At 41.4% G+C, this 14,792-nt stretch overlaps 1 protein-coding gene across 1 annotated transcript in view; it reads left to right on the top strand.

The window, feature by feature from the left end:
- The window catches only part of acap1 (ArfGAP with coiled-coil, ankyrin repeat and PH domains 1), a 22,367-nt gene extending 8,284 nt beyond the window's left edge, over positions 1 to 14,083 (top strand). The window contains exons 9-23 of the mRNA XM_030780180.1: positions 2,387 to 2,461; positions 2,802 to 2,914; positions 3,871 to 3,922; positions 4,032 to 4,132; positions 4,332 to 4,443; positions 4,677 to 4,873; positions 5,055 to 5,124; positions 5,797 to 5,891; positions 7,388 to 7,581; positions 7,704 to 7,754; positions 8,154 to 8,326; positions 8,540 to 8,649; positions 8,899 to 9,009; positions 9,421 to 9,482; positions 13,940 to 14,083. Of these exons, the coding sequence (XP_030636040.1) occupies positions 2,387 to 2,461; positions 2,802 to 2,914; positions 3,871 to 3,922; positions 4,032 to 4,132; positions 4,332 to 4,443; positions 4,677 to 4,873; positions 5,055 to 5,124; positions 5,797 to 5,891; positions 7,388 to 7,581; positions 7,704 to 7,754; positions 8,154 to 8,326; positions 8,540 to 8,649; positions 8,899 to 9,009; positions 9,421 to 9,482; positions 13,940 to 14,040 (1,617 nt within the window). The 3' untranslated portion in view covers positions 14,041 to 14,083. The remainder of the gene's footprint in view (positions 1 to 2,386; positions 2,462 to 2,801; positions 2,915 to 3,870; positions 3,923 to 4,031; positions 4,133 to 4,331; positions 4,444 to 4,676; positions 4,874 to 5,054; positions 5,125 to 5,796; positions 5,892 to 7,387; positions 7,582 to 7,703; positions 7,755 to 8,153; positions 8,327 to 8,539; positions 8,650 to 8,898; positions 9,010 to 9,420; positions 9,483 to 13,939) is intronic.
- Positions 14,084 to 14,792: the final 709 nt, after the last annotated feature.

Below are 14,792 nucleotides of genomic sequence, written 5' to 3'. Positions count from 1 at the left end.
CCAAAAACCTTATATCATTTAGGTTTGTCAGAGGAAGTCCTTCAGAAATAGCCTTTTCTGACCAATCACAGTTGAGTGGGCATGATGTCGCTACAACAGATCGCACCACACGTCAACAGTTCATGACAGGAAACTGACAGCCTGACATAAGTAACAGGAAACATGCGCGCACTCGTGTGTATGTGTGTGTGTGTATGTGTGTGTGTGTGTGTGTGTGTGTGTGTGCGCACGTGTGTATGTTGGTGCCCAGTTGCAGTCTCTTGGGAGACTATGTTTAAAAAAATGCCTCATCGTTTTTCACACACGCACACACACACACACGTACACACACACACACACACACACACACACACACCATTTTTCCATACTGCAGAGCTTTCATAACATCCTGAAGCTTATGGCTCTAATTCAGTGCTGCAGCTGGCTGGTTGCTGAGATGCGCTAAGACATTATTGGTCCTTAGTGTTGATTGAAAATCAGGAGGCGGGCTCTGACTCCCCCCATCTCTCTACCTCACATAACAATCATGGTGCTTTCATCTTGTTATCCATCCACAGATAGAGGGACTTAAAACAAAAGAAAGGGATTATTTATCAGTAAAACAAAATGCTAACATCTTCTATGAGTCACATTTTGACATTAGCGAGAGAAAATCGTTGCTAATCACATTGAACAGAAAACCGACCATTTGAAATCTGTACCTCTATCAAATCAGCTCCCAGGTTTCCCTACACTGTACACCTGTCTTAAACAGATCTGATAAAGGAAGATAATTAATTTTATTACAATTCATTACATCCATCTATCCATCCTTATTGGCACTGATAACGTTTGTTTAACAGAATTAGGCACTTGTAAGTCTGTTGGGTGTCGAACAATGGAGAAATAAAAGTGTTTTCTGAGAAGGTGAAGGAGTGACCTCTGTCTTAGAAGAAGAATGAAAGGTTGCTCACGGTTACTGTGCAGTTTTTCAAACAGGAAAGACACTCACCTTTTACTGGCCTGACACAACCGCAGAGCCTGCCTCACAGCTTCCTGTCAAAGCAGGAAATGGTGAAAGACTCGCAAAGCTAGAGAGATAAAATGAGAGAGAGACAGAGAAACTCCTTCCAAAAACAGAACGACTGCTCAAAATACAGAGACAGGAAAGAGAGAGAGATAGAATAAAGGTTTGTTTGTTTTTTGAGGTTAGTAATTACATAAATGCGAAGACTCCTACGTAAAGACTGAACTAACAGACATTTTGTTTAGAAATTGAGTGTGTCAAAACTCAAACTGTCCTGAGCTGCCTCGTTTTAACAGGCCTCAGGGAAGGAGTCAAACCCATCCACCTTTTTTTCCACGATCAAGCAAAGGAGGTTTGGGCGAGCGCCAACATATCCTGCTTCCTGTTTCTCTCTGGGAAGCATAGAGTAATGTGACCTTTGACCTTGCCCTGAATAGGGTCTGAAGCCAAATTAAATAGTTTAGAACTGTCTGATTCCATGTTACAACTCAGCAGGAGAGATTATATGATAGTGACACACCAAAGAGATTTAGGTATTATGACGTTGACTGTGAATCGCATTCCATCAGTTTCAATTCGCAAAGTCTGCAGAAATAATCTGTAGTGATAAACTGGGCAACAGAAACAAGAAAAAACATCTTTGAAATAAAAAAAAAGGTTAAAATGTACAAATGCATCTAGATGTTTTATTACATATATACATTTAGGCGTTCATTAGTTTAGATAACAGCATTAGACAGAATATAGAGCCAACTATGTGAGACATCCCTGGGTGTTTCGATATACAGTGCCAGTTTCCATATCCAGAGTGTGTCCAAGTCACCAGAGGCAAAGCAGACATTGCTCTTTGTGTCTGTTATGTTAGAGCAAGGACACTTCAGTAAAATATTTGGACAAGAGCCCAAATAGTTTTGACTCCACCAGGCCCGGTTTCATCTCTCTTTCCCTTGTTCTCTTTCCCTCTCTCTCCTTCTTTATCTCTTCTGTCTTTCTCTCTCTCTCCCTGTCTTTGTCTCTGTGTTCCACCCCCCCCCCCCCATCTCTCTCTCTCTCTCTCTCTCTCTCTCCCTGTCTTTCTGTCTCTGTGTCCCCCCCTCTCCCGTATCTCTCTCTCTCTCCCTCTCCCTGTCGTTCTCATCCGGGGTTTTAATTTAATCACTGTGAACAGTTAATTCAGTGATTGAAGTTGGCTGTCACTGGCAGGATTGATTAAATCAAACATTGGCACAGGTTTTATGGACTCTATTCCACTGTTTATGTGCCTTGACGTAGACTTCAGTTTCATAAACAAAGTGTGCCGCGCGAGATGTTCCACTTGTACGACTTTGTCCTTGTTTTAACACTTTCTTTGTCTCGTCCTTTCCGTCTTCCTTTCTTTAGCACACTCAGCTGGTCCTGAACTCAGCCAGAGAGAAGCGGGACATGGAACAGAGACATGCAGCTATAAAGAAAAAGGTCTGTTCACACACATACACACACACACACGCACACATATATACATAAAGCCCAGACACACTTGTATTTCATGTCTACTGGCTTTGGATGAATGAATGAGAATTTCACACAGAGAGGCTAATTTACACATATCAACTTGCTACATCCCACTCGTTCTGTTAAACTTGTAACAACGTTGCAGACAAGCCATATTGCAAAAGCTTATCGACGTGGGCAACACCTGGGGGGTGGGGCTTGTAGTCCTGTCGTTTATGGGTTTTTCGGGGATGCAGTTGTACTTCTGATGTTGTCCCTTGTTGATGTCAGTCACATGGTAATGTGTTTGCGATGACATCATCAGGATGTGACGTATGACGACTCCATCATGGACTTCAACGCTGATGCGTCCAGTGGCATCGCCATGGAAGGATATCTCTATAAGAGAGCGAGTAATGCTTTCAAAACCTGGAGCAGGTACCACTGATACTTCTCTCTCTCTCTCTCTCTCTTTGTTTTCATCACCACATATCCTTCTCTCTCTCTGTCTGTTCTTCAATACATATCCCTCTCTCTGTCTGTCTATCCATCACTACATATCCTTCTCTCTGTCTGTCTGTCCATCACTACATATACTTCTCTCTCTCTCTGTCTGTCCATCACTACATATCCCTCTCTCTCTGTCTGTCTGTCCATCACTACATATACTTCTCTCTCTCTGTCTGTCCATCACTACATATCCTTCTCTCTTTCTGTCTGTCCATCACTACATATCCCTCTCTCTCTGTCTGTCCATCACTACACATACTTCTCTCTCTCTGTCTGTCCATCACTACATATCGTTCTCTCTTTCTGTCTGTCCACCACTACATATACTTCTCTCTCTCTGTTTGTCCATCACTACATATCCTCTCTCTCTCTGTCTGTCCATCACTACATATCCCTCTCTTTCTGTCTGTCCATCACTACATATACTTCTCTCTCTCTGTCTGTCCATCACTACATATCCTTCTCTCTGTCTGTCTGTCCATCACTACATATACTTCTCTCTGTCTGTCCATCACTACATATACTTCTCTTTGTGCATCCATGTGTCATCCATCCGTTCAACCATCCATGCCTCTAATCATTATTTTCTCTCCAAACCCCCATTACCTGCCCCGCTTGTATTATCCATCCACCCACCCATCCATCCATCCATCCATCCATTTAGTCAGTATTTTTTCTCCTTCCCCATCCCCCTTGTGTCTCCCTCTCTTTGTCTCTCTTTGTCTGTCTGTCTCTCGCTGTTTCATTCTCTCTGTTCGTCCATTTTTAGAGGGAGTCTCGTTTTTACCTTGGGCATTGTGGTGAATTCTAATGTCTGGATTGAGTGCATTATTAATTGCCTCGGCCAATATTTGTGTGTGTGTGTGTGTGTGTGTGTATTGCAGACGCTGGTTCTCCATTCAGAAAAATCAGCTGGTCTACCAGAAGAAATTTAAAGTGAGTATCAAAAAAACCTTCACATTTAACACATGTTAAATTTACACACACACACACACACACACACACACACACACACACACACACTCACTCCTCTCTTATCTCTCAGGAGCAGCCCACAGTGGTAGTGGAAGACCTGCGTCTGTGTACGGTGAAACCCTGCTCTGAACAAGACAGACGCTTCTGCTTTGAGGTGGTCTCCCCCTCCAAGTGAGTCTGTATATGTCTATAGCCTTCTGCGTGGCCTCCATCTGTCTCACTGCCACGATTGCTTCATCTTTTCACCTTGAACCTGTCTGTGTGTATTGTGATTCAGCCTGTATACATTTCTGTTTTTCTAATGAGAAAAACGATTGATTTATATGTGTTCTGACTCTCCCTCTGTGTGTGTGTGTGTGTGTGTGTGTAGGAGCTGTTTGCTTCAGGCAGACTCAGAGCAGCAGCAGCAGGGCTGGATTAGTGCAGTACAAAACAGCATCGCCTCAGCATTTCAGGACAGGAGAGAGGACACACTTAGCCCTGTGAGTCACATACACACACACACACACACACACTCACACACCCGCACAGGCCCATATATACATATATACAAACAAATGCAGACATAAATTACTGTTGTTAAGGGTCATGTTTACATTCATGTGTTTTCAGTGACGGTGTATGTGTGAGACCCGCACTTATGAGTGTGTACGATGACTGTGTATGTAACTGAATATAGGTTTAATACGCGTGTCTGTGTGTGTGTGTGTATCAGAGGGAGCGCTGTAGCTCTGTGTCGACAGGCAGTGGGGGTGTGTGTGGGGAGCAGGAGAATGCTGGTTGCCAGGCGCTGGGGGAGGTGCAGGGCATCCCGGGGAACGGGCACTGCTGTGACTGTGGGGAACCTGGGCCTGACTGGGCATCTATTAACCTGGGCATCACTCTGTGCATTACCTGCTCTGGCATACACAGGTACACACACACGTAAATATATAAACATACACCCACATACACACACACACACACACACACACTCACACACATTTACACATACTCATACGTACACACACACACACACACGCACGCGCACACACACACATGCACACACTCATATCCAGGCTTAGTCATAATTTGTTTTGGTGTGTCTATGCAGGAGTCTGGGTGTCCATTTCTCTAAAGTGCGTTCTCTCACTCTGGATTCCTGGGAACCAGAGCTTATCAAGGTAAGGAGACACGCCTCATCATAACACACATGCACACAAACACACACACACACACATACACATACAAACACACACAGACACACACACAAATTTATACACACACACACACACACACACACATACATATACACATACAGACACACACACATACACACACACACACACGTACAGACACACATACACACACACACACACACACACATATACACAAGCCCACGTATGTTTGTCTTGCATCTGAGGGGGGACTTCCCTTTTACTTCCTTTTTTCCATTTCACTGTAACTGAATATTAATATCCCATGTGGGTGTCAGGGAACTCTTCATATGCAGTCATATTTAAATACCCACAGAGACATTTGGCATTGACATAGCCATAAGAACATGGTACATGCACACACACACGCATACACCCAAATCCCTCTCTCTTTACCTGTGAGTTTGGAAATAACCTTTAAAAATATCTTTCCTGTCTCAGTCTCTTTCTCTCTCTCTCTCTCTCTCTCTCTCATGTCAAATTTTTAAAAATCCATGGTTTTACAGATGGATTCATCTTGTTTTTTGACCTTTTCACACATCATTTCACAAAACTCCGTCTCTCTCTCTCTCTCGCTCTCTCTCTCTCTCTCTCTCACTCTCTCTCTCACTCTCTCTCTCTGTGTCTCTCTCTGTGTAGCTGATGTGTGAGTTGGGAAATGCAGCCATCAACAGAATCTATGAGGCTCGGATTGATGAGATTACCATAAAGAAGCCCCACCCCTCCAGTCCAAGGTGAGGATCATTAGCCAGTCAGACGAGTTGCCTGTGCAACTAATGCTGCTTGTCATATAATGAGAAACTAAAGGGTGCTCAACCCAAGGCATACTGGATCAGTGCTCTGTCCCAGGTCTGTATCTGCCGAGTTTCTGGCACGGCTCAATACTGCCCCCTGCTGTCTATTAGCAGTTATTGCATGTTTGTCATCTCCACAACTTGGTTGCACTAGGTGTCCTGCTTACCAAAAAAAAAACATGTCTATTTAATTGAGATATTAGTCTGGACAGCATATATCTTAAAATGCTTAGGTTAATTGGATCAGAGAAGAAAGTTTCTGCCAAATTATAAATTAGGTCAGAGTTGAGAGATTATGCTGTTTATTGACCTCAATCTTAGTCTCATCTGAATACAATAAAGTTTAACAATAGAGTAGAACAAAATTTACCAGGTATTTCTATAGATCTTCAATTAAAAATATTATATTAGTATATATTATAGACATTATAATGCAACAGTACAATAACAAGGCACTGTACTGTACAATATAGAACTGTACTGTATACAGTGTAATATAATAATATCTAATATAGTATATAATAATTTAAGAGTGAAGCGGGTTTTTCCAGGCAAGTGGAAAAACCTTTTTATCATTTGGTTAACGTGTGAAACTGGGTTTTTACTGCATGATCGTCACATGGCACAGTTAACGTCACTGTTATATTTGTCTGAAGTCCCTCTACCACTAGCCACTTTTCTCTGTTCTATTTTTTCTTTACTTTCTCTTCCCATCCTCGTGTTTCACATGACACAAGAAGATTGTCGGGTAACAGATTTAGTAATAAGTTCTATAGAAATTTTGTGTGTGTGTGTGTGTGTGCACAAAGCACTCAAAAACACATAAGAACACAAACAGAATTTTTGCTTTATTTTATTATTCAAATCTGTATTTGACTAGACTATATTGTAGTAGTTTTTTGTCACCACATTTGAATTAAAGATTTTAGTGCTGATCTGAATAATATCAGTGATTCTAATAGACACAGCACAATGTGAATGAGTGGATGACAGATTATATGGTGTGAAAAGTAATGGTGGTAAATTGGCACTTTATAAATTCATAATGTAAATTATACTACATATAACGCTGCCGTCAGCCATCGCTCAAATATGACACAAACAACTGCTAGCAACATGCTAAGCAGAACTATGTCCGTTAATATTTTAGCATTGTGTCTGCTGCAGTCAGTTTTAATGACAGGTTCTCAGAGATCAAATACAATGCTGGAAAGTTTAGGAATAAACTTAACTATATTTGAGATATTAAACCCTAGCTTTAACACTCAGAGATTTGTGTCTGTTGATTTATGAGCATATTGTAGTTCTGTATTTTATAACAGGATTTGTGGTGTGCTTTAGAGATTACAGAGACCACAGCTGTGTGTGTGTGTGAGAGAGAGACAGAGAGAGAAATAAATCGGTTGAATTGTGCATTTCTTCTGTGACCTTTGCAGACAAGACAAGGAGTCATGGATTCGCTCTAAATATGTGGAGAAAAAATTCATCAATAAACTGCCAGAGACAGGCCGAGGCCCACCCCTCAGACGCTCTAGTGCCCGGCGTAACCGAGCAACCACGCAAGATAGACAGGGAGCTCGACCAGTCATCAAACCGAAACCAAACCGAGCCACCCTGCCTCGCCTCACAGGTACTGACTACAGACACACACACACACACACACACACACATGCAGAGTTTATATAATGCTGTATGGATAAATGTTGGCTGTGAGAGTGTTGTGTTGAATATCATGTGAATCTGTCTCGTCAGGACTGTCCCAAAGTGACCTGGTCAAGAACTATAGTAGCAGCTCTTATAAAGGTTGGACACACAGACACATGCACACGTGCACACACACGCACGCACGCACGCACACACACAAGCATGCACACACACACATACGCACGCACGCATACATACACAAGTTTGCTCTCTTTCTCTCGCTCTTTCTCTCTCTTTCTTTCTCTTTCACCCTCTCTCACACACACAAACAGAAAAACACTGATAGCATAGAAAATGAAGGAAAACCTCAATATACTTTCAGTATTACATACAGAGTGTTAAACATTCACTCACACACTTTGTAACATTTACACAGCTGCTATTCCACAACATGTATACACACACACACACACACACACACACAAGCACGCAAGCACACACCCCTTCAGTATGCACACACACTCGTGCCTGTCTTCATTGGTCTGTTGTTCTGGACAGATGAAGAGGAAGAGGACGATCTGAGTGGTCTTCATCCCGGGGCTCTGCTCTATCGCTCAGCTGCGCTGCAGCACTTTCCTGTCATGGCCGATGCCATTGCTCACGGAGCAGACGTCAACTGGGTCAACATAGCAGAGGAGAGCAAAACACCTCTAATACAGGCTGCTACAGTGGTGAGTGAGTGTGTGTGTGTGTGTGTGTGTGTGAGTGAATGAGTAAATGAGTGTATGTGTTTGTGTGTGTGTGTGTGTGTGTGTGTGAGTGAGTGAGTCAGTGAGTGAGTGAGTGAGTGAATTAGTGAATTAGTGAGTGAATGATCATGTGTGTGTGTTGTTAGGGAAGACACAGGGTGTAGAAACTTGTACTAACTTGTTTGCATCTTCCAGAACTCACTGGCAGCGTGTGAATTTCTGCTCCAGAATGGAGCTAATGTGAATCAGGCAGACATTAATGGGAGAGGACCTTTACATCACGCCACTATACTGGGCCATACAGGGTTTGAGACTCAGATACACTCACACACACACACACACACACACACACACACACAAATACCCAAAACACATACATGTACCCACAACACACACACACTCACACACACACACACACCCCCCCTAAAACAAACAAGCACACACTCAAACTTACTCACTCACACACACACACACACACACATATATACACATGCAAATGCACATGTACATACACACTCAGTTTTCAATCTGATGGTGTGTGTTGTGTGTGGCAGGCTGGTGTGTTTGTTCCTGAAGAGAGGAGCTGATTATAATGCCAAGGACAACAGTGACAAAGACCCAATCACTATTGCCGTGGATAGTGCCAACGCCGATATTGTCACGTTGTAAGTGTGTGTGTGTGTGTGTGTGTGTGTGTGTGTGTGTGTGTGTGTAGAGAGAGAGAGAGAGAGAGAGAGGCAGAGAGAGAGACCATGTGTGTGTGTGAGATAGTGCATGAGTAGAAATTGTTGTGGTAGAGTGTTGGTTTGGAGGACAACAGTGAAGAATTAAATGACAGGTTATAAAAGACATGTTTTGGCTGTAATAGTTGTTCTAATAGAATAGAACACATTGTTTTATGTTATCTGGTAGGTGTAATAAGGGTTAATGCACATGGAACAGGGGAGTGGCTAAAAAAACCCTTAAGCTTCAAAGACAAATACACAGAGCAGATATTAACAGAATATATCAAATATGTTATTATAGCTTTATGGCTCATCACTGTTTCATTCATTCCCTTTATTTTTCTCTCACAGACTCAGGATTGCCAAAATGAACAAAGAGATGCGGGAGATGGATGGCGGATTCGCCCAATCAGGTCACTCCGAGGGGCTGGGTTATGGTGGAGGGGGCGGGTCTGGGGTCGTAATTGGACAAACCAGAAAGGGCTTTCAAGCTCTCAAGAACCAGCTGACTGGATGGGTTCAGAATGTATAGAACAGGGAAGCCACAGAAAGAGCAGAACAGGTTGAGTTAACTAATAAGGGTGCTTGGAAGTATGCAGTCAAAATCTGGGATTATTTTAATTGGATAAAAAGACATTTTCAATATTTCATAAGCACTACAGAATACACTGAACCCTGGGTTCATTTTTAGGGAAACTGAAAACTTTTTTTTTTTCTTGGTTTCTATCTATGGGACAGATGGAGACGGTAGAGAGATGGTTAATGTTGTTCTTTTAAGCACTTTAAGTGAAAAAATGCACACACAAACACACACACACAGAAAATCTGCACTTTACCTAAAAGAAAAGAAAAAAAAACCTCTTAAAAAGGAGCCACTACAGAGATAGGAACACTTAAAACTGACAAGTGCATTTTTTTTTGTTCTTTGAACACTACGAGGACATGGATAAGATATTAAAAAACTTCAAGAATAATGATTATTTATGCAGTGAAATACCTGTGTTTTTATATATGATATATCATATATGCTGGTTTTTTTACTATGTTTGTGTATGTATGTAAAGGCATGCCGTATAATGGTGTTTTACCATATATGATCACCCAATGCTTTCAACTGGGCATCTATCTTACTTGACTAAGTCACTGTATGTAAGCTGTCAATCAAAAACGTTGTTACACACGTCAAATATCAATTTGTAGATGACTGTTACACTGCTAAAGAGGCAGGTTTGACATTTGTTTCACTCAGCGGCTGTGAGTCTAAAAACATTTTGTAAATCAAAGCTGGGGTCAGCTTTTAATATATGTTTTTTAAGTTGGTAAATCCATGAAATAGATTGTGAACTAAGACGCGTCCTTCACGAATGGTGGTTGGATTTTAATGTTTGTTTCTGAATTTAGTTTTAAAAGTCAAAAGTTTTCTTTACTGACTGCTGCACTGAAGCGTAACAGGACCCTGAGTTTGTACGGAATTGTTTACAGTTAGTATCAAACACGCATTCCTGTTGGTTCTGCTGCTCCAAAATTTATTCCAAAAAAAAAAAAAAGAAATCCTGACCCCTTGGAACCGTAGTCATTGTTCAGCATCACCAAACCAGATAAGATTTTAAGCGTTTGTTTTTGGGAAGTTGGGCCAGTTATGATTTATTTTCTTTCTCCTTTGTTATTCTGGTACAGAAGAAATTATCCTGAGATATTCTCTTAACCTGGGGAACCTGGGAACCTGAGAAAGACACCACGGTTGACTGGTTAATTTAGGGTCAAGACTTTCCTACTACTAACTGCGATCATTTAATCTGAATTAAGAACCCCAGAGTTGTGGCTGCATTACACTGCCAGCTACAGATCTGAGTTGTGAAACCGACGTGTTTCTAAGACTCATTATGGTTAGACAAAAGTTTCGAAAAGCTGATTTTACACCTGTTGTACGTGACTGAAAACCATGAGCACAGAAAAATTATGATTGGCTGTCGGGCTTTTGTGGTTCTACTGGAATGTTGTGTGGACTGTTCAAAAACGGTTTGTGCAGCATTTAGCTACTTCTAGGGGGAATGAAGCCGTAGGGCATAGGGCACAGGGCAACAACAACAACAAAACACTTCTTCATTTATGTGAGTTTTAAGGGTGATATTTTCTATTTCAGCATTTGCAAATACATGGTGATGTTTATTTGAGAGGTGAACAAATGTGTTGCATTATAAGTTAAATATATATTTACGGTTTAGTTCTAGCACTTCATAAAACTGTCGCCTGGTTTGTCCTGGCTAATAATAAAACTCGTACAAATCTAATTTTAATAGACAAATTCTGACTAATTCTCACTACATTTTTTAATGTAGGGTAAATGGATATTGGGAGGTGTCTGTCCTCAAAGATACACTAGATGGGAAGCTTAACCAACTGTTCCTTGAACATTCACACTTTATTAAAAAAAGAATGTAATTAACGAAGTTCAGGTATATGTATACAGAACTTCAGTCACACTCAGCATTCTTGATCTGATGTAATCCACTACATAATGCGATTAAAGTTGGGATGGACGGACTTTGGCCAGTGTTTAAACTGCTGCTACAGCTTATATTGGACATAAAGAGCCTTGTGTCTGTGCCTTTTAAGTAAGCAGAATATGTTTGCCTTGAGAAAGTCATGCCATGTGCAACAGTAGCATTAAATGCTAGCTTGACCTTCTGTCTGTGTGTCTGTCTGTGTGTTGCTAACTGTCTGCGTATGTGTGCGTGTGTCTGTGTACGGTATGCTGAGATGGACGGGTCTCCACTGTTTTCACGGTGTGTGTCGTCTTCGCTGCAAGCTACAGGTAAATTACTGCTGCCAATCAGCCTTCTGTTCTTCTATTGGCTCTTCCTCCTCACTCTAAACCGTGCTCACTTTACCTATGTTTTTCAAATCCAGCCTTTGAGGGCTACTGGGCAGAAAATCTTTAACCAATCACATTCTCTTCATTACTTAAGAGGGGAGGGTTAGCACAGGGCTACTTTTATAATGTGCTGTCCAGTGCATCCCCAGAACTGGATATGAAAAACATGCTAAAACATGCTCAGAGCAAGTAGTAAACCTCCTAACAGAAAAGCCCTATGGCTTTGTTTTGCTAAGAGAATGAAACCAGGGGGCTCTTCTATTAGGAGGTTTACTACTCTCTCTGAGTTAATTAACTCTGAATTTTCACTAAACCCACTTTCTGGAATACCCCTCTGGAGTTCTTGTTGAGGCAAAGTAGAGTTCTCTTATGGCCAAGAATGGAGATGGTGTGAATATATGAATATCTTTATCTTCTATCTTTACAGACTGTTTGATCTCAGTGTGATGGATTCTTACAGAGGGCAGCTTTAACGCCATGCTGATTGATGATGCTTTTCTGCCTAGCGATGAGCTACTGAAGGAACATTCAAAAATCATTTCAATGTTTTCATATTTTTCTTAACATTAATTATGGCATGCCAAAAGCAGTGACTGAACTTGGAGAGAGACTGTGGTAGCCTAAGGGTATATTGTATCATACAGGTTGTTTGTTTGTTTTGGGCGCGTGCCCGTGCGTGTTTGTGAGTTAGAGGTTTCAGTTGAGGACTCTGATCATGTGCCAACAGTAGTTAAAAACAAAGACCTATTGTGAAACATTAGGGTTAGCTTATTATCGTACATACATTTTGCAGCCTACCTCACAGACACATCCACTGTGAAAAATGTTCTGATGAATTTAAGTTCACATTCTGTGAATATGTGATTATTAGAAAAGGTAGAAAAATTAGGATTAGAGAATAAAAATCAACATGATTTTAGTGGGAAAAATAATAATAGGATACATAGTATGAATATATATTTCTTGTCAAATTGGAGTTTTGTTGTAACCATTACTGAGGTATATGTTTGGAGTAACTATAGCAGGTATTAATGAACTAATATACCTGATTATGGTTACTGACAGTGTAGGAGGTTTCACTACTCTCTGGGAAACTGTGTATGGGGGAGAAACTGTGCCATATATGCATAAGAGATCATTTAGGGGTTTATGCAGTGTATAGGAGGCAGTGAAATGACAGAGACAGTAAAAGACTAAATGGGTTACAAAAGAGGAGAACATGTCTTTGTATGTAAAAATTAAGTAAGGGTGTGTGTGTGTGTGTGTGTGTGTGTAAAATATGATTTCAGCTATCAGGGGTCTTGAAAGTGTCTTGATTCCAGACAGGGGCGGGGCCAGAGGAGGGGGGGGCTTCTGGGGCCATGGGCCACCCTGGAGGTTTGATTGGCCACCCTGGGTGCCACCCAAAAATCCTAGTCTATGATTGGCTATCAACCAGGTTGAAGGCAGGACTGCCATCTTTGAATGAATCAGTGCTCTACTTGGGCCACCCCAGTCCAAAAAGTCTAGATTGGCCTCCAGACTGGGCAGGGCAGTCACAAGCTCTCTGACTGTAGAGCAGGTGCATGGACAGAGACAGATGTTCACTGCTACAGCCTCTGCTGTTTAAAAACAACCACATACTGCTATCCCAGACTTAAATACACTTTCTGATTATGAAATAAAGTGGTTAGGGCATACATTGAATGATCCATGGAGTTCAGTGTAAAATACCAATTTTCTCCTGAATGTGAAACAGGTGAACTGTGGATCAGTTGGTTACTTTTCAGTGTTTCATGAAGTCAGTCCATTTATGAAATGCAAATTAATATCTATGTATTTGCTTGCGATTCCCTTGATTTCTCTTATTTTGCAGCTCTGTAGAATCTTTATGATCATTCTCTCTAAACTGAATCTGAATGATTTGCCAAAGATGCTGTTTAGAAACATGATGTTGTCAGAGATGTGAAAGAAACTTACACTTCTTTGTTTTTTCCTTGTCTCTTTTCTGCACAGGTGATGAAACGTATCATGATATATTTCGAGATTTCTCTCACATGGCCTCCAACAACCCAGAGAAGCTCAAACGTCGCAGCACAGACATTAAAATACCATGACCACCAGGAGGCGCTGCTACACTCTCTATGCAGCACACAAATATACACACATACACACGCTTTCTGTAACAGTCACATACACATTTATACAAACGTACATGTCTCCTGTTACACACACACACACACTCACACACAGAGTTTCTGTGACACACAGTCATACAAATATTCACGCTTATTAAAACATACATGCTTCTGTAACACACACACACACACACACACACACACACACATAAACACCACTGGAAGATCTAGCTTGTTGCTGACTTGTTGCTCAGCTGACTGTTGTGTAAGACTATGTTGAGGAGTTCCCGTTACATAGCCACAGTGACAAGACATTGAGTTTCAAGACACCTGATATGGCCAACTGCCTGTCTCTCCACATGGAGTACATCCACACATGTGCTTCATTTACACATTCAGATGAGCTGTGCTTGGGAGAGCAGATTTTTGGCTGGTCCAAACTGTGCAGTATAACATTTGTCAGATTAAGCAGATAAGGTTTTGCTTACAACCCTGGGAGCTAATAGCCCAGTTTAATATGCCCTATAAACTAAATACTTTACTTTGTGTCACTGTGACCCAGTCTCAGACAACCTGATCTGATCAAAGGCCACTGAATCATTAACTACTACCCAAATACAAATAACGCATCCCCTCCCTAATACAACAGCCGTCTGTGTTCTGTCTAGGGTAAACTGTAGAGGAAAATGTCCCTATCCTGATGGCATACCTTGAATAGTGTATCCAGCATA

The sequence above is a fragment of the Chanos chanos genome, chromosome 7, assembly GCF_902362185.1.
Source record: "Chanos chanos chromosome 7, fChaCha1.1, whole genome shotgun sequence".
Classification (NCBI taxonomy): domain Eukaryota; kingdom Metazoa; phylum Chordata; class Actinopteri; order Gonorynchiformes; family Chanidae; genus Chanos; species Chanos chanos.
The sequence above is the reverse complement of the archived record's forward strand: the minus strand, read 5'-3'. Positions and strand labels throughout refer to the sequence as shown.